Source organism: Brassica rapa, chromosome A02, assembly GCF_000309985.2.
Source record: "Brassica rapa cultivar Chiifu-401-42 chromosome A02, CAAS_Brap_v3.01, whole genome shotgun sequence".
In the NCBI taxonomy this organism is placed as follows: Eukaryota; Viridiplantae; Streptophyta; class Magnoliopsida; order Brassicales; family Brassicaceae; genus Brassica; species Brassica rapa.
The window spans coordinates 23,384,061-23,408,112 of NC_024796.2; the positions used below are offsets into that span (position 1 = coordinate 23,384,061).

Sequence of the window (24,052 nt, forward strand, 5' to 3'; positions counted from 1 at the left end):
CTCTGTTTTTGCTAGACACTCAAGCTGAGAGATTGGTTGTTGTGTTTAAATGAAAGTCTGAAGATTTTCTACAAATTTTGATATTTTCTCTTCTGTGTATTCTAATAGTGTGTCAAAATCTGATACAATTCATCATAGAAGATTGTCACTAAGGTTAACTAATCAATTCACTTTACGTAATTATCATTTACACTAATCATTTTTACCATCACTTTAATAAAGATTTTCTAAAGATATACTTTATTGGGATATCATACCATCATATATGGTGTGTATTGATTTCATAATACATAACGTACTATACATAATTGTTATCTATACTATACTAAAAGGGGAATATAAGCCATGGAGAGGGTGTCCACATAGGATAGAAAAATCAACCAATCAGAGAACCCGAAATTGCCATGTCATATCATTTTTTTCGTAAAAAATAAAAAAAACAATGCGAAGGTGAAGATCGAACCCGGATTAGTATGATATATATATATGACAGTTACCACTAAGCCATTGAAACTTTCTTGGACACATATACAAGAACCACTAAGTATATAATCACAAATTCTTATGTACATTTACAATAATATGAATTCAACTTTCAAGACTCCGATACTTTATTTTGTAAAAAAAAAATAAGTAAGTGACTAAGCTAATATATTCTTAGAAAGTGTGAGAACGTTGACAAATATGAAAAAGCATAGATTTTTGTTTTCGTGACAAAGTTAAGAATTTTGTAAACGTAAGTTTAACATATAAATTTTCGTGACAAATATGAAAAAACATAGATTTTTGTAAAATTTTGACAAAACAACTCATAACATACTTCTCTAATGTCTTAATAAAATATTATTTAAGGGTGCAATAATTAAATATATTAATTCAATAAATTTTGTAATTTATAGACAAAACAATAACACAACAAATTTTGAAACATTTGTTTAACCTATCGATTTTTTTTCATGAGAATCCAACTAAACAAGATAAAAAAATAATTAGATTTACAAATATTTAATTACCATTTTATTCAATTTTGATTAATTTCAAATTATAATAATGTATCTTTTTGAAGTTACAAATATGAAAAAACATAGATTTTTGTACAATTTGACAAAACAACTCAAAACATATTTTTCTAATGTCTTAATAAAATATTATTTAAGAATGCAATAATTAAATATATTAATTCAATAAATTTTATAATTTATAGACAAAACAATACCACAACAAATTTTGAAACATTTGTTTAACCAATCGATTTTTTTTTCATGAGAATCCAACTAAACAATTAGATTTACAAATATTTAATTACCATTTTCTTCAATTTTGATTCATTTTAAATTGTAATAATGTATCTTTTTGAAGTTACAAAAAAATAATGTTCTTTCTTTATTACACTAGAATTATATATAGATTCTATATACACAAAATAAATATAATATAACAACATAAATTTACTTTCCCCGATTCATATGAAAACTTTTTCAGTTATCCACCAAAGCAAATTAATTAAATCAATGAAATTGTTAAAATACAGCAAATTAATATATAATTTTATTTTAAATTAAATTATTTAAAAAGTGTATTTTTGTTAAAACAAAATAATAAATAAGTAAAACTGATTTGATGGTAATTTTTATGATATATATATATATATATATATATCAATTCTGTGAAAGAAATAGAAGCTTAATATGGAAAAAAATCTTAAATACAAAAACCTCTAAAAATTAACAAAAAAACTAATAAATTAAACTATGATATCACTTAAAAGCTTCTTAGACCATATTAATAAAATATTTAAGCGATAATTAGACAAATTTGATTTTTTTTCCAGCAAAAAGTTTATTATTAATTAGCATCAGTTATTTCAAGATGTTTAAGAAATGGTGGACAAAAAAATAGGATGGACATTAATGATATATGAACTATGAATAGTATTTTGTGAAGCAGACTTAGATAACATATATGCACATACATTTTCAGTCCTTTTTGATGCCTAAATTCAATTTCTTCAGAGTAATTATTCCACAAATAGATCGTCTGAGATATTGTTTTGATATGTAGATTTGTTTTTTCAATGTTAAGAAGATTGATAACTGTAAAAATGTCTCATTCGTATATGATATGTCTATAACCGAGTCCCCAACATGAGACAAGTTTGTTTAAAAAGTAAATAATTTTATTTTTCTTATATTATATAATAAATATATATTATTTACTGATAATAAAAATATAGTTATTCATCTATCACAAATATCTATGCAAATATGTGAATCAAGTACAACAATCAAACAATATAAAGATTTCCACAAAGAAAATTTAAAAAATATATTTATGTTATGTAGTCATATTTTATATTTTTTAAATAATATAATACAATATTATACATTATTTTTTAGAATTGAGAAATACATATAATATCTTATCCGCGCGTAGCGCGGTTAAAAAATCTAGTTTACATTAACAACTGTTATTTAATAAAGATTTTCTAAAGATATACTTTATTGGGATATCATACCATCATATATGGTATGTATTGATTTCATAATACATAACGTACTATACATAATTGTTATTTACATTAACAATTTTTACCCTTACTTTTAATGAGAAGTAAAAGACATTTATAACCCTAAGGTTAACTAATCTAGACCTTGAGTTTATAGTTTAGAGAGTGAGATAGAGTTTTTGAATGTGAAATTTAGGATTATAATAAATATATAAATAAATATTTAAAACAGTAAAAAAATAAAAAAAATAGTTTAAAACATAATTTTCGATTTTCAAAAAGAAATAAAATAAAAATAATAATAAAAATTTTGAATTTGAAAAAATATAATTTGAAAACATTAATAAAACTAAAATATTATAATATATATTTCAAATCATGATTTTGTGTTGTGGGTTATATCAACATATAATTTTGAATACATCTTTTAAAGGTTGTATTGATTTTTTTTTTTGTGAATATATATACATTCCAAAATAAGATTGAGTTTCTAGTCAATTATTTCTTATTGAAAAACTGAACACCTGTAATCTAACAAAACTCTATAATAACACTTCTAATAAATTATTTATGACCTAAGTTTTAATATTTAAATTTTAAAAATCTATGTATAATGCAGATATAACTTTTTCAAAGCTCAAAAAGTTAGTTCACATAAAAACTCTATTGAAATAAATAGTATACATAAATTTAAAGGGAATTTGCCAAATATGATCCATAACTTGATTTTAAACACAAAGATATACCCCAAGTTGAATCAAATGCAAAACTAACCCAAAAATCTAGTAAAATTACAAGTAGCCTTTTATGACAAAAAAACAGAATATACTTTTACGAATATAACCCTGAAAGTCTTAGGGGAAATTACATGTATACCACTTTTATGCTACCACTTTTCATTTTTACCACTACTACAAGGACATTTTCAAAAATACATTTTTCATTAAGTGGCAAAAGACTATTATATCCTTTTTATTTATATATATAATAAATCATTATTTAAAAAAAATATAAAATAAAATAAAAATAATTTTTTTTTTATGTTTTCAAATTATACTTTTCCAAATTCGAACTTTTTTTTTTAATTTTTTTTTCAAATTTCTTTTTGAAATCGAAAATTACGTTTGAAACTATTTTAAATTTATATATTTATTAGAATTCTAAATTTCATATTCCAAAAACACTACCCCACCACTCAACTCTAAACCCCCCTGTTCGAAAACGCGGCCGCCTAAGCAGCCGTCTGGGCGCTCGGCGACGAAGGCCCGCTTCGACTTTAGCCAAATTGTTGTAACTAATCGGAAACACAATTAATCGCTTTTCTAAGCGATTAATCGGACATAAACCGATTTATTCAACTAAATTTTGGACTTTGGTGACAAATTATTGGGCCATGGAAGAGGCCCAGTTGTCTGGAAGGATTTGAGACTTTCTCCTTGTATTTATAGAAGACTCATAGAAGACTCAAGACTCCTCTTAAAGTAAAATTAGTCGATGTGGGACAAGTGTAGTTGGTTTCTAAATTTTTTTTTCTTGTCTCGTGCAATTAAAAACATCAGACAAGTTGAAACTCAGAAGAATCGAACCCTGGACCTCTTACCGCAAGACATGACTCCCGTACCACTGGCCTACATTGTTCCTTTGTCTAATATTTACATGTACTAATATATATACATACATTTATAATAAAATAATAATAAACACTAATCTCCGCATATATCCCGATTAATCTTCGATTTTTCGGTAACTCGCTAGGCCTGGAGTCACCGCCCGACTAGCGTCTAGCGTAGTTTCGAACAGGGCTAAACCCTAACACTACATTGACTTATGCAGTTAATGATAAACAAGGCGTCAAAACGGGCTCCACCACCCCATTACGAACCCAAAAAAGGTAATCTATTCTGTAGTATAATACTGAACTCTTACCCAGTATATAATTATCATCTTCACATAAATTTCTAGCAGACACTGTTTGATTCAGAGGACTGAACAGAACAACTCAAGTCAGCAACATACGCTGAAACTGATAAATTACGGTTTCCTAAGAAATGGGTTAATGGGCCTTATGTCAAACCGACCATTTCAAATTTTAAGAATACATTACCAGTTTGAAGTGAAACACCCAATAACAGTGGACCCTAAGAGCAGCATTAACGCAGACATAAAAAAATTCTTAGGTAAAAAGGTGTGTGTGGGCTCCACCAATTTTTTAAAAACCGGTGACAGAAGGCGTGAGTTGAAGACCGCTTGCGATGAGTTTTTTACATTTGCAGGTCCCACCAACACATGACAGTCTATGATTGATACGATCTTAATTTTAAAAAAAAAATCAGAAAAAAAAAAAATTTAGAAACCCAAAACTGGGTTCACCTGATAATCATGCTCTAAGAAACATGATTATATATTTTATTATTTATACTGCTCTGTGGGCAGACAGCTTAAGGTTTAGCAACTAAATCAAACTTCACAAAACAAACACACGTAAAGTGGATGTCTTTTACATTTCCTCGCGTTATTCAACGACACAACTTCTACCTCCCTACTAACGCCCCCACCTCCAACCCACTACACCAAGTCAAGTTTATGCACAACATTACTAACATAGTTATGGTTTTCACCTTCACAGATTGTGCAACAGCTAACATAGTTCCAGCCAGCCCCTGGTAAAAAGAAAAGAGAAAGTCAAGGAAACAAAATCATGGAGGGATTGACCTTGGCCCAATCGAAATTTGGGCCGAGTATATGGGCTGATACATTTCTTTTTCTGACCACAGAAGTCCTCCTTCTCTCTGACCACAAAGCAAAGGAAGCGTCTTGGTGGTGGACTGGAAAGGAAGCGTCTTCGTGTTGGTTTTCTGCAAAAAAAAAAAAAAAAAAAGAAGATATGCCTGGGATTCGCGGACCTTCAGATTACTCGCAAGAACCATCTCGTGACCCTTGTCTCAAAATCAACGCAAAGGCAAGCCCCTCCTTTCTTCTTTGCTTTGCTTCGTTTCTGATCCATCGATCTGCTATTGATTCCATTTTGGGGTTATGTGGTGATGACAGGAGCCGTTCAATGCTGAGCCACCTCGCTCCGCCTTAGTTCAATCTTACGTCACTCCCGTCCATCTTTTCTACAAGCGAAATCACGGCCCCATTCCCATTATCGATCACATCGACAAGTAACACATCTCTTTCTCCATCTTTCAGTTTCGTTTGCAACTTTGCCTTTTGTCTGAATCTGAGATCTTTGTTTCCACTTACCAGCTACTCCGTGTCTGTCACCGGACTGATCGATAACCCAACAAAGCTCTTCATCAAAGACATCAAGTCCCTGCCCAAGTACAATGTCACTGCCACTCTACAGTGTGCGGGTAACAGAAGAACTGCTATGAGCAAAGTCAGGAATGTTAGAGGGGTTGGTTGGGATGTTTCTGCCATTGGCAACGGTTCTTTCTTCCTTTCTCCAAAAATTTATCTTTTTTTTTTATAATACAAAGACTGTTTAATAATAGTGTTTCCTTTCAGCTGTGTGGGGTGGGGCCAAATTGGCCGATGTTCTTGAGCTTTTGGGCGTTCCGAAGCTCACTGGCTCCACCAGGTTAGGTGGCAGACATGTTGAGTTTGTCAGTGTTGATCGCTGCAAGGTATTTATATATATATTATACACCTTCCCTTTCATCTGTAGTTTATGCGTTTGGTTTTGATTTGATTTGATTCGTGCTCTATCTAGGAGGAGAATGGTGGGCCTTACAAGGCGTCAATCCCTCTTAACCAAGCAACAAACCCTGAAGCCGATGTTCTACTCGCTTACGAGATGAATGGAGAGGTTTTTTTATCTCTCTTTCTCTTTGTTCATTGCTCAGTTGTTTGTTGATTAAATGTTTTTTTTCTCCTTGGTTTGAAGATCCTGAACAGGGATCACGGGTATCCGTTAAGGCTGGTTGTCCCGGGTGTGATTGGTGCTCGTTCCGTCAAATGGCTTGATTCCATCAATGTAATCGCTGAAGAATGCCAGGTCTGTGCTCTCAGCATGCATGCTTTACTGTTTTTTCCAAATCAGAAACTGCTCTGGAGGATCACAATGTTGTTGTGTTGTAGGGCTTTTTCATGCAAAAAGATTACAAAATGTTCCCACCTTCTGTCAATTGGGACAATATTGACTGGTCCTCAAGGAGGCCCCAAATGGATTTCCCTGTTCAGGTAGAACAATATTGTTGAATTTGGTCTGATTGTAGAATTTTAAACCGAACATTATTTCTTTGGACCACCACCACCAAATATGTTTCCTGTTTATGGTGTGAACAGAGTGCAATCTGCTCTTTGGAGGACGTGCAAATGGTGAAGCCTGGAAAGGTGAGAACTCTGATGTCATTTCCCAACCAATGCAGTAGCAAATTGAGTTGTAATATTTGGGTTTTTTGCAGGTAAGCATCAAAGGATATGCGGTTTCTGGAGGTGGGCGAGGGATCGAGCGAGTGGATATATCAATGGATGGAGGCAAAAGCTGGGTGGAAGCTTCTAGAACACAGGAACCAGAAAAGGATTACATCTCTGAGCACAGCTCTAGTGACAAATGGGCGTGGGTGTTGTTTGAAGCCACTATTGATGTCTCCCAGAGTACCACCGAGGTCATCGCCAAAGCGGTAAAAAAGCTTCTCTCTCAGATAACAATAAAGTGAATTATTCTCTCGTATAATAATTATGGGAATTATGGGGTAGGTGGATTCGGCGGCCAATGTTCAGCCGGAAAATGTGGAGTCAGTGTGGAACTTAAGAGGGGTGCTCAATACATCGTGGCACCGTGTCCTGCTCCGTCTTGGCCACTCTAACTTGTAGATCATCAAGTTACCCACCGCTTTGTCTGCCCTCTCCTTTTACCTCTTTTTCGGTTTCAAAAACTATGTGTGTGCCTGTGGATATGTGAACAAAAGTTTGGGTTTTAGTTTAATAAGTGAGAAAACTCACCTGTGAATGTGATAACTCCGAGCTTTTGGTTGGTAAATTATAAGTTATACCTTTTACATCCAACCACGGTTTACATTATTGTTATTGTTATAATAAACTAGGGGATTTGTTACGCCCGGATTTATTCGAATAATGTTGTATTTAATATCTATATTACAACATATTATTTCTATGTTATAAAAATATATATAGTAAATTGAATTAGAAATGAGTAAAACTTACAATTTGTTTTTTACTATCTAAAATATGAATGGGATGGTGAACAATGTAAAACGTAATCTTAGTTATGATCCAAAATAATTTTCTTACATATTTAACATATTAAGAAAATATATTATTAATCTCCACATCCCATATTTCTTTGTTTTATGTATAATTTATATCATATTTATGTTTTATTTATATGTATAATATTTTATAATATATTTATTTACGATTATAATCTATTTTTACAATTATAATAAGTAACACTAATTTAAATAATCATTTCTTTAAATAGAACTATTTTTAAAAATGTTGTATGTGTTAAATACACTGAAAATGTTATGAAAATATTATTATTACTATATTTTTTGTCAGCAATTATTATTACTATATCATTAGTTTAGTTATAGACAAAAAACAAATATCTCAAAATCTAGCTATAGTAAAGCATTACTCTGGATTAAAATTCAGTGTAAAATAATAATTAAAATATTCTCAATAGATAGTCACAATTCATTTAAATTTTATTATTATATATTAGTTGGTTTTAAAATTACTATTTAAAAAAATACAATGAGGTTATTATGTTATGCTGTTATTTATTTTTTTGACATCATTACGCTGTTATTAAAAATGAATTTTTATATACCATTTAGGGGAATTTTGAATATATTTTCAGTCCAAAACATTATTTTCTTATTAATGATTCTATTTAGTTTTTTTTTAACGCCGAACGGCCATGTAGTTTTCTTTACTATATCGGTTTACTTTATTTAAATTAATGATTCTATTTAGTTTCATTTACTGTATCGGTTATATATAATGGAAACCATGATGATACCTGCACTACACTCTTTCTAAATAAGAATGTAAACTAGAGCTTGACCCGCGCACCCGCGCATGTGTTAGTTTTTTTTATAAATAAATATTTATTTGTATAAGTGATAATATATATTTTAAAAGTTACCCGTTTAATTTATTTTTAATATGACATTTCTAAACACAATAATTCTATAGTTTATATTGAGTAGTTTTATTTTATCATGTAAACCCTTAGTTATATCATCTATTTATTTAGAATATGACCTGTAAAGTCACACAAATGTATTTTTATTTTTTATGGATCAAAATTTTATGATTATATATAATAAAATTGTTGTATAAACTATTTTTATGGATCACAATTTTATGATTATGTATAATAAAAATTTTGTATACTATTTACTATGTATATGTGGAATTAGTAAAATAATTACCGTATAATGTATGTAATTATGAAATGTATATATGGAATTAATTATTTTCAAACACACATATGTATAATAAAAAAAAGAAAAGACAATTAATATTAAAATTTAGGTTTATTAATTATTGTTACCATGATTTTTTAGTTAGAATTTGATTTTGGAAATACATTAATTGAAGAGAAAAGACAAAAATCCTAAAAGATAGGTTAATTAATAACTTCAGTGGCATGCTATTGTAAATATAGTGGAAAACTAAGGGATAATCTAATTTTGTACTCCTCTTTTAATAGATTATAGATGAACATTTAGTAATATTCTTGCAATTAGAAAATGAGAATATTATGTGAGATAAATAGAATTTGTAAGATCCAACTTGTAACAGCATGGAAATCAATAGAAGATGGTCTTAATCGGGATGAAAGAAATGTCATCAAAAGGTTGATATTAGTGAAAGCATTATCTAACGACTGCATAAAAAAATTACAATTGAATGATGAATAACAGATCTTATTCCTTAGTCTCTCCGCCGTCTGCAACCTCTTTCTTCAAATCTTTGGTTTGATATCCTTCTTTGCTTTGCTAACTCTTGAGATTGAGGCCAGACCTTAATTTGCTGCGGGTGTGGAGCGGTTTCTACCCTTGCGTACTTATCATATTCTAATGACTCGCAAACCCGTGTGAGAAAACTCGATCCCGCAATGTGACATGAATGAACATCTTGGACTCTTGTCGGATCCGATTCGTTTCAAGTTTGGGGGCGACTAAGAGTATCGAGTTCTGATACTTTTTCTTCATTGTCTTTAGATTTTTATTCTCTTTAAGCCTGGAACACTTCTTAATCCTGTGTGGCAGCAACGATAATCTTTCTTCTGTTCATCTAACAGCAGAAGAAAATAATAAGATTATGCAAAGAGTTTGAAAACCTCTCAAGGGTATAAAAACCAAAGACACCAGAAAGAGGTTCTTCATAAAGGCATGATTCAGATTATTTATCACCGCAGTTAGGGACAATGTTCTTATTTGATCCTAAAATGCTGTAAATCAATAACAAAAGGATATGGGTTTCTAACTTTCTATTGTAAAATGTGTTGAGAAAGAAAGCTCTATATTTGTTTCCAAACCTGTACGCTCAACAAAGTCATCTATGAGGACAGGGCAAGCACTTGAGGTGAAACACAAACAATAAGATGAATGAAAACACAAACACATATATAAACACATTTGTTTTGGTGTGAAATCTAAGGAATACCTTTAGAGTCATATCCTTCTAGATTCCCATGCAGACAACGTATAAAAGCCAAAATTTGTTGCTTTACCTACAGCTGGACAAAAATAAATGGAGCTTTGGCATTATTTCTATTGTTGTAATGGAACATATTCTTGGGGGAGGATAACCAAAATAATTATTAAAAAGAACAAAAGATCTTACTGATATTCTTGTGTCCATTCTCACCGCACATAACGAAAACAAAATTGTAAAAACGGGTAAACTCGAAGAATTTCATTGGTCATCTAGCTAGTGCCTCTCAGTCTAATATAAGAGGAAATATCAAAGGTTAGATCGCAGTACATCTGGTGAAGAAAAAAAAATTAAGGAACTAATTGTGTAGGAGAAAAACTTGCCATTAAGTCCAGCCATGACATCAGCTTGAACTATTCATCAAAATTGAGCTTCTGCCATAGAATGAAAGGGGAAATAAGCTAAAGGATTAGAAAATCTGTTCATTTTACCCAAACAGTCTCCCCTGAAAAAGTTGCAATAGAAGACATGCGGAAACCCGTTAACATAACATCGTAGAGAGAGAGAGAGTGGAGAAGTATCCGTCATGATATTATTACCTGAGATTGAGAGGCTCGGTCATGATGCAAAATATTTGAATGGGGTGGTTGCTTTGATTTTCTTCTTTACCGGCTCAAACCAATCTTGGAGTTGAGTTCCAAAAATCAAGTTTTCCTAAAGTCTCTTGTTGCTTTTCTTTAAGCACTTGACCGGGTCAGGTTGCAAACTGATAGTTGGGTATAATAAACTTCACAAATAAATTTACCCACAGATCACAAACTTCACTACGTCACATTTTAAATCCATAAGCAAAGACAGAAACATATATACGGAGACTGAGAAAACGTTACGTGCAACCAAAGAACAAACACAATAGCATGGTTTCATATTAAAACTTAGTACCTGAGTTAGTGAAGTTTGTGATGATTCAACCGTCAATAACTAATGGAATTTCCATCGAGAAGATATATCATGTTCTTCGTGGACAGCTTCAAAACACTCCCTCGAAAAAATAGTATGAGAAGATATATATATATATATCATGATTCCAATATGCTTAAATATATCATCATCAAAGTGTCATCAATTTAATACAGAGAGACGATGACAATATCATACCTATTTCGTGGGTAGGCTCTTGCCAAATGTAGGATCCAAAACTCTATGGTTTTGTTATCTGCCAAATCTCTGCTAATGAAGATGTACAATAAATGATACGTCAGATCCAAGAATCAAATACAAATACAGACGAAACCCTTTAGTTGACAACATTCAACCTGTTTTCGTCCTCTTTCGTATTCTCAGATTCATAGTCTGATCTTCTTTCTCTGATTTCGTTTAGGGCTTCGTTTGCTCTCTGGAAAGTTTAGGGTGATAAAATAAATTAACTATGATAAAAAAGAGGGTGTAAGAAAATCTCCGAGACTTGCCAGAGTTTTGAACCGATTTCATCGCCATGGATTGATATCGTTGAATAGAGGCTGTTGATTATGGTTGAATGTGAACTTCAATGAATGAGTTTATATAAAAGGAGAACAAAGGGAGGTGAAAGGATAGGTTCCTCATCAAGATTGGAGAAAATATCGTAATTAAATGAGTGTGAGTGGACAGTGATAAATACAGAGAAACTGTGAATTGCAGAAATCAGAAACGATGATCATGAAGGGGAAGAGCAAGAGACGACTTAGATGCAGTGTTTGTAAGAGGCTTGGTCTGGTTAAAATGGGCCCATAGCTTTCTAATATAAGACACTCACGTGAATTGGCCCACAAAAATTCTGTTTCGAGTAACAACGGAATGACATGGCAATGTGCATGAAATCATATGTGTGCACTTAATGTATTCTCCTTGATTCACTGTCCACTCTCCTCCAAGTATAATATATGTTGAGATTCTCAGCATTCATGAAAAAAATTGTAAGGATCTTCATAGGAAGAGATCTGGTTTACAAAGTCAAGGATCTTCCTTAGTTTCTCTACACTTTCTTTGTGACTTTTTTCATAGAGATTTTATAAAGCCACGAAGATTACAATCTCACGATCAGTAATACAATAAATAAATAAATGATCTTGAGACTTTTCCACTGATCACAAACATCACATAACAAGAAGAAACAAAAGCAAGAAACTTTTTTTCACTTCTGTGAAGAAACCGTAGATGAAGATGATTCCGGCTCTTTCCACGTCGCTTGCCATTGCTTGTCATACAACGTTGTCTCTTCAAACAGACCCTTCAGTTTGTCTAAATCTTCATTCTTGCGGATGAAAAGAACTCCAGCTACCGCCACAAACAAGAGTGTCTTGCAGAAGAAGTTTCCCATTTGATCAACAAGTCCTACTCCGGTAAGGCTATCAACAAAGTAAGACATGAAGAACCCTATCATCGCAGCACGACCTATAAGACAATACCCACCAATCAAGAAAAAAAACAAACTTGAGATCATGTTTAGTTGCAAAGTTACACAAGATCATTATTGAGTTATTATACCATTGAGGAGTTCAGCTTCTGGTAGGTGATACCGCTTCATCCAAGCCCACCATGGAATAATGGAGGTATCGAAGAGAACAGGCTCGTCGTTAGTAGTTGTTTCCGGGTTGTCTTCAAGCCACTTTCTCCTCTTTGCCTCTACACATTATACAACAACCCTATAACGTATTACAAAACCAAAGCAAGGAGCTTTTGTAGTAAGTAACAGAGCACACTTAACCAGAAACGATTACAGAATCCCAATCGGTTTTGCCTTCTTTCTCGAACTGTTTCAGATCCCACGTTCCATTAACCCACTTCGCATCTTGAAACTTGATCTCCGTCGTGGTGGTGGTTGTCAAATCAGTCTCGTCGGAGGAGCTTTCCGTCGGAGATTTAACCGGAACTTCCTCTTTAGCGGGCGACGCAGGCTTTGGAATCTCCACGGTGGTTGCAGAGACTGTAGCAGACGTGCCGTTGTCGGAGGAGGAGGCTTGAGTGAGGGAGACGAGAGAGAAGCGTTTGGTGGATAGGAGAGAGAGTGAGATCTTGGAGGTGAGATTAGAGTTTTGAAGCGGAGAAGAGATCGGCGGGGAGAATAACGCCATTGATAGGGACATTTGCTGCTTGCTCACACACTCTGTATCTCTCTCTCTCTCTCTCTCTCCTCTGTTTTCAGTTAGTTTTTTCAGTTAGTTTGAATGTGTGGTTTGGAATGAGCTTCGAAGGAAGTGAAAGTGATGTTATCGTTAATCGCTTCGAATGTATGTCGTTTTCGTTTTTTTTTTGTTTGCTTACTGAAACTACGTGACGTTTTGTGTTCTGATGAAACGAGATTATCAAAGGACTTCATTCATTTATATATAAACTAGGATAAGACCCGCGCCTTGCGCGGGATTAAGTTATTATTTTTATTATATTTTGGAGAATGAAACAATAGTTTGGCTTCATTTGGATTACGGGTGTTCAATCCGGATATCGGATTGGTTTCGGTTCGGTTCGGTTTTTTCGATATTTGGTTAGTAAAATATAACTACTATTCTAAATCCATATGTACTTTGATTTTAGTCTTTCACATACTTTTGAAAGATTTCAACTGGACGACTAAATTGATCAGCCAATCTTGTTGCTTTAAATCATTAGTGTTTATATATATATATATATATTATTTAGTTTGAATATTTATTAAATAAAAATTCATATGCGTTATATTTTATGATCATTTGTAACTTATTATAACAAAAAAATAATTTATTGATCACAAAATTTTCAGAGTGGGAATATTCAAATTTCTAATAATATATAGACGTTTTGAAAAATTCAAATATAACATATAAGAAAAAATATAAATGTTTTTATTATATATTTAATGTGATTTTTTAATATCTTTCAATAATATAAAATTAAAAAAAAGAACTAAGATACCAAAATTGTTATCAAATATTTATTATTCATAATAATTAATTTTCATATATACGTTAATCATATTAGGTAATTTCGTAGATTCTAATTAAGGAAAGTGCAAAAAAAATTTTGGTAGATTATTTATCAATTCGATAGTTAGTTTAATAAAAAATATAATGTAAGTCAAGATGGACCAACCTATTTTTCTAAGAATAGTATATTTTATATAGTCATTTATTAAATGAGAATTTATAATCATACAGTTCTATGATCATTCATATCATTTTATAACTGAATATTTAAATCATCGATAACAAAATTTTCAATGTGAAATCTTTAATAAGTTTATAATTTATAAATGTTTTTGAAAATTCATTGAAAGTTTTAATATTAAAATATTTATGTAATCTTATGGTATATAGTATAATCTATATATATATAAATATATATGTTTTATTATTAAATGATATTTTTTACTCATATGGTTTTAAAATAATGTGTATCTTCTTATAATATTAAATAAAAGTTCATATTAATACAATTTTATGATCATTTGTAACTTATTATGACAAAAAAAAATCTATTGATCACAAAATTTTCAGAGTGGGGATCTTCAAATTTCTAATAATTTATAGACGTTTTGAAAAATTCAAAATATAACATATAAGAAAAATTATAAATGTTTTTATTATATATTTAATGTGATTTTTAAATATATTTTAATAATATAAAATTAAAAAAAGAACTAAGATACAAAAATTGTTATCAAATATTTATTATTCATTATAATTAATTTTCACATATACGTTAATCATATTAGGTAATTTCGTAGCTTTTATTTAAGAAAGTGCAAAACATTTTTTGGTACGTTATTTATCAATTCGATAGTTAGTTTAATAAAAAGTGTAATATAAGTTAAGATAGACCAACCTATTTTTCTAGGAATAGTATATTTTGTATAGTTATTTATTAAATAAGAATTTATAATCATACGGTTCTATGATCGTTCATATCGTTTTATAACAAAATATTTAAATCATCGATAACAAAATTTTCAATCTGAAATCTTTAATAAGTTTATAATTTATAAATGTTCTTGAAAATTCATTGAAAGTTTTAATATTAAAATATTTATGTAATCTTATGGTATATAGTGTTTAATATATATATATATATATATTTATTTTATTATTAAATGATATTTTTTACTCATATGGTTTTAAAATCATGTGTATCTTCTTATAATAAAAATGTTAAACCATTGATCATTAATTTTTAACATAATAATTTTAATAGTTTTAGTCATTTATTATCGTTTTTAAAAATTCAAAATATAACATATACGAAAAAATCTAAATTTTCTTTTTATAGCTAATTTGATTGTTTAATTTATTTTAATAATATAAAATTAAACAAAAAATGATGGAGGAGATATACATTGTTATCAAATCTTTATTATTAAACTCATTAATTGTCATATATATATTAGTCATTTATGGTAATTCCGTAGGTTTTATTTAAGGAAAGAAAATATCATATCATATCATTATATCATATAGTTTGACCAACTTATATATATCTAACAACATATAAAAATCGAATGTGGACCTACTTATTTTTCAATTGAATGTAATTGACTACCTAATTGAGTGACACCTATGCATTGGGGCCTCTTTTAATTAATACAAAATTGAGGTTACATCTTTTCAAATGTTTCTCAATTAATATATAAGGGACTAGAAGCCCATTTCAATTTTTCTTTAAATTTAGCCTTCCGCCCAAAGAAAACCAGATACCATACTTTAATTACTTACCAAAACTCAAAATTTATATGGATCTTTTTTTGTTAATAACTTAAAGGTTTTAAAAATTTTAAAGAATGACGTCAAAAAATTCATTACATTTTTTACACTGTTATTTTAAATATTAATTTGATATTATATCATAAAATATTAAAAATATTATATTTATAATTTGTATAACAGACAATTCCATCATTTTTGCATCTAATTTCACATGCATTATTATACTGAATCTTTTTTATGAAAAATTATATCTGGATATCTTTTCTGCACCACTAAGCTGTATAAATAATATTTTTCTGAAGCTTTGTTTATAGGCCTATTTAGCTGAATATATAAATTTCTCGTGGTATTGCAGATCTATGTATTATTTTTAAATATTTGCATAACCATGTAACAATTGTGCTGTGCTGTCAATATTCTTCTCGAGCTGAGACGAAAACGTTTACCTGTTACCGGGGTTGAAGAATAAAATGTATTTTGATTGCAAGTGGAGAGGAAGAGCAATATATGTAGAAAACCGGTTATAATTTGACATAGTTGATGTACATACATATTGAAGGAGCAATAATTTACGAGAGATGAGATGTATAATTTTTTAAAATGGTTGGCGCCATTGTGATAAAAGGGAGATATTTTGAGACCTAGCGAAGATATTTTCTACTCGGTGTGATAAAAGGAGTTATGATTATATCTAAGAAAGTGCTTTCAAGAAAGGGGAGTTTTTGTGATGTTAGTAATCGTATGTTGTAAGATAAACTTTATCTACTATCCAACCTAAGATATAACGTTTAATATTTTCGGCGTATGGGTTGATGTAAAAAACTTAATATTGTGAAATATTAATTAAGAAGAAGAAAGTGTGATATTATTATTGGGATCCTATATTAGACATATATGTTGCATGAAGTTCATATTGGAATCAGTAACCGGTTATAAATTCTATAAAACCGAAACATCATACCTATAACCGGTTATAAATTCTATAAATTTTAGACACAACTAGAGAATGAGTTTAACTTTTTTAGAACGAGACGATCTTTTAACATATAAAATGTATCTAAGCGCTTTGGATTTTTGCAGGAAAGAAAAATAGTAGTTGAATATTCTTGATTCTTTGTATTATTATCACACTCTCTCTCTCTCTATTTCTCTCCTCAGTTCTTTGCATTTGTGGTAATAAACAATGTGTTCAGCTCACGTGTAACGTGTAACAGGTCGTATATTAGGGGCACGCTCGGTATTACCACAATTTATACAGTACTGTTACCTGTTAGCTAATTTATATCCTTTTTTTGTTATCTAGTGCAAAAACCCTTGTTTATAGGCTACGAATGGTAACCCACTTCCCGTCCCGCACCGCAGTTAACAGTAACAAAAATTTCTATATATACCATATATCTATACGTTTTTATAACTGTTAAAACTGCACTGCAGTTAAACCGTTTGTCCCGTACCGCTCAAACCGCAGTTACCATTCGGAGCCATAATTATTCTAAATAAAGAAATTTTCTTCTCGAGAAAATATCAGCCAACACAAACAGAAAATGATTCGTAAGCTTGAAAACTCTTGACCTGGCGAAAACTGATTGCCGAAATTCCACGTGGCTAGTTTTTATTGGCTTATTGGCTCTGATTTGTTTCGCGGCAAAGATTCAGTACAATACGACGACCTCCTCCATGATGTTTCAAGAAGTTTCCGGAACTATGCGTGTTTGAATCCCCCCGAAAAGGTAATTAACACGTAAGAAGCGAGGGCATTATCGTCAAATATTCTCCAATCTTAGATTCCTCCTATAAATACCGAAGGCTTCTTCTTCAGCGACAGTTTCATTATCTCGTGAATTTTTCCCCTCTCAAAGCAAAAGAAAACAAAAGGCATGGATTCATTCTCGTCCTTCTTCGATTCTCAACCAGGAAGCAGAAGCTGGAGCTATGATTCTCTCAAAAACCTCCGTCAGATCTCTCCCGCCGTCCAGAATCATCTCAAGAGGGTAACTTCCTTCTTCCTCGAACAAACCGCCGGTTCTTGATTAGAGACGCTAGTTATTCGATTCACAGAGATTCATTCCGTTTTCACGGTGTTGATCGTTGTAGTAGACTCGATCGCATCTCAGTTTTGTTTTAATCGTTGCGATTGTACTTCCTACAAATTTCTAGGGTTTCTAATTTCGTCGTGTTAGTCTCTGTGGAGAACACGATTTGTGAGATTGAACTAGTTCTTTGTAATTATACTGATATGCGTTGAGGAGTGTTCTTATTAATTGGGGATGTTATGCTTCTTGTGGAGTTTGTAGGTTTATCTAACTCTGTGTTGTGCTCTCGTTGCGTCTGCGTTTGGAGCTTACCTCCACGTGCTCTGGAACATCGGTGGTATTCTCACTACCATTGGATGCTTTGGAAGCATGATTTGGCTGCTCTCCTCTCCTCCTTATGAGCAAGTACGTGAGCTTTCTTTCGTAAGGTCGCGTGCTTTCTTGTTGTATCCTGACGTTGTTGTTTCTCTTGGTGCAGCAAAAGAGGCTTTCACTTCTGTTCCTGTCTGCTGTTCTCGAAGGTGCTTCAGTTGGTCCCTTGATCAAACTGGCAGTTGATTTTGACCCAAGGTGACTTACCGTTGTTATTTATCGTTCTATTCTTTGTTAGACCACTCTCAGAGCTGACAGTTATTATCTTTCTTTTGTTACTTCAGCATCCTCATCACTGCGTTTGTCGGAACTGCGATAGCCTTTATCTGTTTCTCAGGGGCAGCGATGTTGGCAAGACGCAGAGAGTACCTCTACCTCGGAGGACTGCTTTCGTCTGGCTTGTCAATGCTAATGTGGCTTCAGTTTGCCTCTTCCATCTTTGGTGGCTCTGCATCCATCTTTAAGTTTGAGGTACCAATAAGCGTCTCCTTCTACTCTTTTTGTAGTTATTTCTCTTCCAGATTCCTCATATTGATATGGATATGGTGGTGCAGCTCTACTTTGGACTCTTGATCTTTGTGGGATACATGGTGGTGGACACTCAAGATATTATAGAGAAGGCCCACCTCGGTGACATGGATTACGTGAAACATTCGTTGACTCTTTTCACCGATTTTGTAGCTGTGTTTGTTCGTGTTCTCATCATTATGGTAAGTTTATTTCCTACGTGATATTGATTTATCTGTTAAAAGATATCCTTGTTGATGAGGCTTTCTGTTATACAGCTGAAGAACTCGGCAGATAAAGAAGATAAAAAGAAGAGGAGGAGGAACTGAGACTAAAAAGTGAGAAAGAAAGCTAATAGAGTGGGTGTTATGTGTGTTTCAAAAAATAAAAAAGAGTGGGTGTTATAAGTACATACATGAAAGCGTTGGTGTTTTTTACTTGTTTGGAACAGTTTTGGTAACAACACATGTTACTTATTTGTGTATTCCTCTTAGTGACTCCAGATTGTGAATGGATCAGTATCTTGAAACTCTGTTGAAAATTATCAGTTGGGAGCTACGTTTTTGCTAGTTTGATAACGCTTCTGGTAGGCCAGAGAAAAGCAAATATTGGACCTCTTTATCTTGTGGTTCCGCTTGTGGCTCGACTCAAAGAATGTTGCTATGTAGGAACGTGTGGTCTCGCAAGGAAAGTGAAGCTATCAACGTCAAGCGGAAAATAATGAGTGTCGTTTTCGTTAGGGTCGTTCTTTCGGCTCAAGTATAATCCAAGATCAACCGAAATTGCAATTCAACCTAAAATAAAATAAGATCAAGTTTGTTATATTTTTGCTCTTTTTAAAAAATATTTCTAAGTTAGACGTGACAATCATATTTATAATTTTTAGGGGTTGATTGGAATGAGAGGTAAATATTGTAGATTTACTCAATATATCTGTATAAAAATTTACTGTAGAATTTTGGTGTAGGTTTGATGATATTTAGTTGTTTACTTTCAAATTTTCTAAAAATCTAAGTGTAAGTGTTTTAGGTATTTTGCTTTTTAAAGTAAAAATGTAATTTTTGAAGATCTTTTTAAAACATGATTGAAAGAGATTTGTGGTTTATATAAAATTTTGGCTGAGCACTTTCCAAGAGTTTGTTTTTGGATTCTTAATTTTATGTTTGATTATCAAATCACTATAATAAATTGTTTAAATGGATTAGACTATTCAACTAATTTGTTAATCTAGTCATAAATCCTTCGATTTATGTTTCGAGACTCAGATTGGGCTTCATCTTGATCTGCTTGTCACCTAGTTCCATCTCCTTGGCATAAGAATCGGAGGCGTTAGAGTTCGGATACTAGGTCTGGGCATTCGGGTCGCCGGGTCGGGTTCGGATCGGGTTCTTTTGGGTCCGGATCTAAGAGTTTAGGACCCGATAGGGTAATTTCAAATTCTCGGTTCCGGATCGGTTCGGATCATGCCGGGCCGGGTCGGGTCGGGTCTTAGATAGTTAAACCCATTCGGGTAATTAGAATTTATCGATTCGGATTCGGTTCGGTTTCGGGTCGGATTCGGTTCGGGTTCAATCTAAAAAAGACCTAAAAATACAAAACAATATCTGAAAATATTTATATATCCGAAAATATTCAAAATTTTATTCAAAATTTATATTTTTATTATATTAAAATGTGTATATATACTAAACTATACGAGATACAATAACAATTCGTTCTCCTAGTGGTTGACCTCCATGTTCTCTAGACAAATAACCCGTCTTCGATTTCCCCTTGATGCATTTTATTTAATTTACATTATTAATTCGGGTACCCATCGGGTTTCGGGTTTGGGTCGGGTCGGCTCCAAGACCCGCGGATCCTCTGCAACAAGATCCGATAGGGTAATTTGATCGGATCGGTTCCTATCCAAACCGGGTTTTTTTGGGTCGGTTTCGGGTCGGGTCCGGGTAAAATGCCCAGGCCTATCGGAAACTATGACCCCGCGATGGCAGAGGAACTAATCGAGGAAGCATTCAGTCCATGGGCTTCCTTCAGATTACGTGTAGATCATTTTTATGGTTTAATTGATTATCTTAGTGATGTCTTATTTTACTACCGGTTTAGATCTAGTCTTTTGTAACTATGCGGTCCAATTGATGTGGTAAAAAATATAATGATGTCTCGATTGGGTAGTGTAGGATCTATCTAAATATTTGTAGGTGATCTAGATTTTGCTATTTGTATACATGGTTTAAATTTCTGTAAAATTAAAATGTTGTATTCACATTTGGTTAATAAAAATTAGGGCTGGGCAAATAAACCGAACCCGAAAATCCGAACCGAACCCGATCCGATGAAAATGAATCCGAACCGATCCGAACCCGACAAAAATATCGAATGGATCCTGTTTTTGGTATTTTGGGTTATGGATATTATCCGAACCGAACCTGGACCTAAATGGATATCCGATAGAACCCGAAACATTTAAAATCACAAAAAGAACTTCTACCAAATATGATCTTAATTATTAATATGTATCCAAAATACTTTAAGATATTATTGAACTTCTAAAATAATTATATGTTATATGAAGGTTGATGGTGGAATGTGGCGGTTGATGCCTGAAGTTTTTAGATTTTGGTTTTGTTTTTATTGAATAATGTTTCTCATGAAAATTTCATGAGAACTTATTTTTTTTTTATGATTTCATTTATCTTGTTTTCTTTCTATCACTAACTATGTTTATCTTTCGCTTGATTTTGAATGATCACGTTTGATGTTTTTTCTTATTTTTGAATCGATTTTACTTATGTTTTGGCTATTAAAATATGTACAAATCATGTATTTTAAATCCGAAGAACCGATTTCATTTATGTTTTAGTTACAAAATAGGTACAAATCAGGTATTTTTAAACCGAAGAACCGATTGGAACCCGAACCCGAAAGTACAATGGGTTATACCGGTTCTTTGAAGATTTACTAACCCCGATTCGAACCCGATAGAACCCGAACCGGTCACGAACCGAACTTTGATATAACCCGAATGGGGTTGATTTTGATAAACCCGAAAAACCGAAACCCGAATGGATAAAACCGAAACCCGATTGAAACCCCGAATGCCAATGCCTAATAAAAATTGTTGTTGAGCCAAAAAATAAAAGAAAAGAGACAACTCACGATTGATAATAAGTGATAGTGTGATACGCAAAGCGCTCTGGTGGAGAGTTGGAAGTAAGTGAAATGCTAAAAAATATCTGTAATGTGTTTTCATTCTTGGAAAACCTTCGTTTCAATAAAAAAGAACAAACATAACATTCCAGTTAAAACTTTTTGTTTAATTGTTGTTATTTTGTGCTGTAGTGGTTGTGTTTTATTAGCATGAATGTGAATTGTTAGCAGACCATCATTTGACATACTTTGTTTTTATTTAAGCACCACTCGTGCTGTCGTGCATAACCTTCGTGTATTTTAATTAACCTGATTTCATGCATTAGTTTCATCGCCTGATCTCCACAGTCCGACTGAATGATCATCAATACTATTAAAAGGGAAGGAATCCTAAAAAATATATCTGTAAAAATTGTTTGAACCATTTCATTAACTAACAATATTAGATTTTTTAACCGCGCTACGCGCGGATAAGATATTATATGTATTTTTCAATTCTAAAAAATAATGTATAATATTGTATTATATTATTTAAAGAATATATAAATAAGACTACATAACATAAATATTTTTTTTTAATTTTTCTTTGTGGAAATCATTATGTTGTTTGATTGTTGTACTTGATTCACATATTTGCATAGATATTTGTGATAGATGAATAACTATATTTTTTATTATCAGTAAATAATATATATTTATTATATAATATAAGAAAAATGAAATTATTTACTTTTTAACAAACTTGTCTCATGTTGAGGACTCGGTTATAGACATATCATATTCGAATGAAACATTTTTACACTTATCAATCTTCTTAACAATCAAGAAACAAATCTGAATATCAAAACAATATCTCATACGATCTCTTTGTGGAATAACTGCTCTGAAAAAATTGAATTTGTGCATCAAAAATGACTGGAAATGGATGTGCATATGTGTTATCTAAGTCAGCTTTACAAAAAACTATTTATAGTTCATATATCATTTATGTCAATCCTATTTTTTTGTCCATCATTTCTTAAACATCTTGAAATAAGTAATGCTAATTAATAATAAACTTTTGGCTCACAAAATAAAAATCAAATTTGTCTAATTATCTCTTAACTTGTCTAACTGATATATGTATTTCTCAATTCTAAAAAAATAATATAGAATATTGTATTACATTATTTAAAGAATATAAAATATGACTACATAACATAAATATATTTTTTAAATTTTCTTTGTGGAAATCATTATGTTGTTTGATTGTTGTACTTGATTCACATATTTGCATAGATATTTGTGATAGATGAATAACTATATTTTTATTATCAGTAAATAATATATATTGATTATATAATATAATAAAAATAAAATTATTTACTTTTTAAACAAACTTGTCTCATGTTGGGGACTCGGTTATAGACATATCATATTCGAAAGATACATTTTTACAATTATCAATCTTATTAACATTGAAAAACAAATCTACATATCAAAACAATATCTCATACGATCTATTTGTGGAAAAACTACTCTGAAGAAATTGAATTTATGCATCAAAAAGAACTGGAAATAGATGTGCAGATATGTTATCTAAATCAGCTTCACAAAGTACTATTCATAGTTCATATATCATTAATGTCCATCCTATTTTTTTTCCACCATTTCTTAAACATCTTGAAATAACTAATACTAATTAATAATAAACTTTTTGCTGGAAAAAAAATCAAATTTGTCTAATTATCGCTTAAATATTTTATTAATATGGTCTAAGAAGCTTTCAAGTGATATCATAGTTTAATTTATTAGTTTTTTTTGTTAATTTTTAGAGTTTTTTGTATTTAAGATTTTTTTCCATATTAAGCTTCTATTTCTTTCACAAAATTGATATATATATATATATATATATATATGTCATAAAAATTACCATCAAATCATTTTTACTTATTTATTATTTTGTTTTAACGAAAATACACTTTTTAAATAATTTAATTTAAAATAAAATTATAAATTAATTTGCTGTATTCTAACAATTTAATTGATTTAATTAATTTGCTTTGGTGGATAACTTAAAAAGTTTTCATATGAATCAGGGAAAGCAAGCTTATGTTGTTATATTATATTTATTTTGTGTATATAGAATC

At 31.3% G+C, this 24,052-nt stretch overlaps 3 protein-coding genes across 3 annotated transcripts; 2 read left to right on the forward strand and 1 right to left on the reverse strand.

Moving 5' to 3' along the window:
• The first annotated feature begins 5,231 nt into the window (after positions 1-5,231).
• Positions 5,232-7,534, forward strand: LOC103853784 (sulfite oxidase). The gene is made up of 10 exons (XM_009130693.3): positions 5,232-5,465; positions 5,555-5,670; positions 5,756-5,937; positions 6,017-6,135; positions 6,222-6,317; positions 6,396-6,506; positions 6,590-6,691; positions 6,797-6,844; positions 6,916-7,134; positions 7,211-7,534. The coding sequence occupies exons 1-10, from the start codon at positions 5,391-5,393 to the stop codon at positions 7,325-7,327; spliced, it is 1,185 nt and encodes a 394-aa protein (XP_009128941.1). The 5' UTR covers positions 5,232-5,390; the 3' UTR covers positions 7,328-7,534.
• Positions 7,535-12,087: 4,553 nt separating this feature from the next.
• On the reverse strand, positions 12,088-13,382 carry LOC103847919 (light-harvesting complex-like protein 3 isotype 2, chloroplastic). The gene is made up of 3 exons (XM_009124933.3): positions 12,894-13,382; positions 12,674-12,811; positions 12,088-12,580 (listed from the first exon to the last, which is right to left on the reverse strand). Exons 1-3 carry the CDS (start codon positions 13,270-13,272, stop codon positions 12,321-12,323), a joined length of 777 nt encoding a protein of 258 aa, XP_009123181.1. The 5' UTR covers positions 13,273-13,382; the 3' UTR covers positions 12,088-12,320.
• A 4,234-nt stretch (positions 13,383-17,616) lies between these two features.
• Positions 17,617-19,342, forward strand: LOC103853785 (bax inhibitor 1). The gene is made up of 6 exons (XM_009130694.3): positions 17,617-17,852; positions 18,156-18,299; positions 18,373-18,464; positions 18,551-18,737; positions 18,821-18,976; positions 19,052-19,342. The coding sequence occupies exons 1-6, from the start codon at positions 17,739-17,741 to the stop codon at positions 19,100-19,102; spliced, it is 744 nt and encodes a 247-aa protein (XP_009128942.1). The 5' UTR covers positions 17,617-17,738; the 3' UTR covers positions 19,103-19,342.
• The last annotated feature ends 4,710 nt before the right edge of the window (positions 19,343-24,052 follow it).

Coding starts and splice junctions, on each gene's coding strand:
- LOC103847919 (XM_009124933.3), bottom strand. CDS start 13,272: ATGTCCCTATCAATGGCGTTATTCTCCCCGCCGATCTCTTCTCCGCTT. Junction 12,812..12,893: donor GGATTCTGTAATCGTTTCTG/GTTAAGTGTGCT, acceptor TATAATGTGTAG/AGGCAAAGAGGAGAAAGTGG. Junction 12,581..12,673: donor AGAAGCTGAACTCCTCAATG/GTATAATAACTC, acceptor ATTGTCTTATAG/GTCGTGCTGCGATGATAGGG.
- LOC103853785 (XM_009130694.3), top strand. CDS start 17,739: ATGGATTCATTCTCGTCCTTCTTCGATTCTCAACCAGGAAGCAGAAGC. Junction 18,465..18,550: donor GCAGTTGATTTTGACCCAAG/GTGACTTACCGT, acceptor TTGTTACTTCAG/CATCCTCATCACTGCGTTTG. Junction 18,738..18,820: donor CATCCATCTTTAAGTTTGAG/GTACCAATAAGC, acceptor ATGGTGGTGCAG/CTCTACTTTGGACTCTTGAT.
- LOC103853784 (XM_009130693.3), top strand. CDS start 5,391: ATGCCTGGGATTCGCGGACCTTCAGATTACTCGCAAGAACCATCTCGT. Junction 6,507..6,589: donor TAATCGCTGAAGAATGCCAG/GTCTGTGCTCTC, acceptor GTTGTGTTGTAG/GGCTTTTTCATGCAAAAAGA. Junction 6,845..6,915: donor AAATGGTGAAGCCTGGAAAG/GTGAGAACTCTG, acceptor GGTTTTTTGCAG/GTAAGCATCAAAGGATATGC.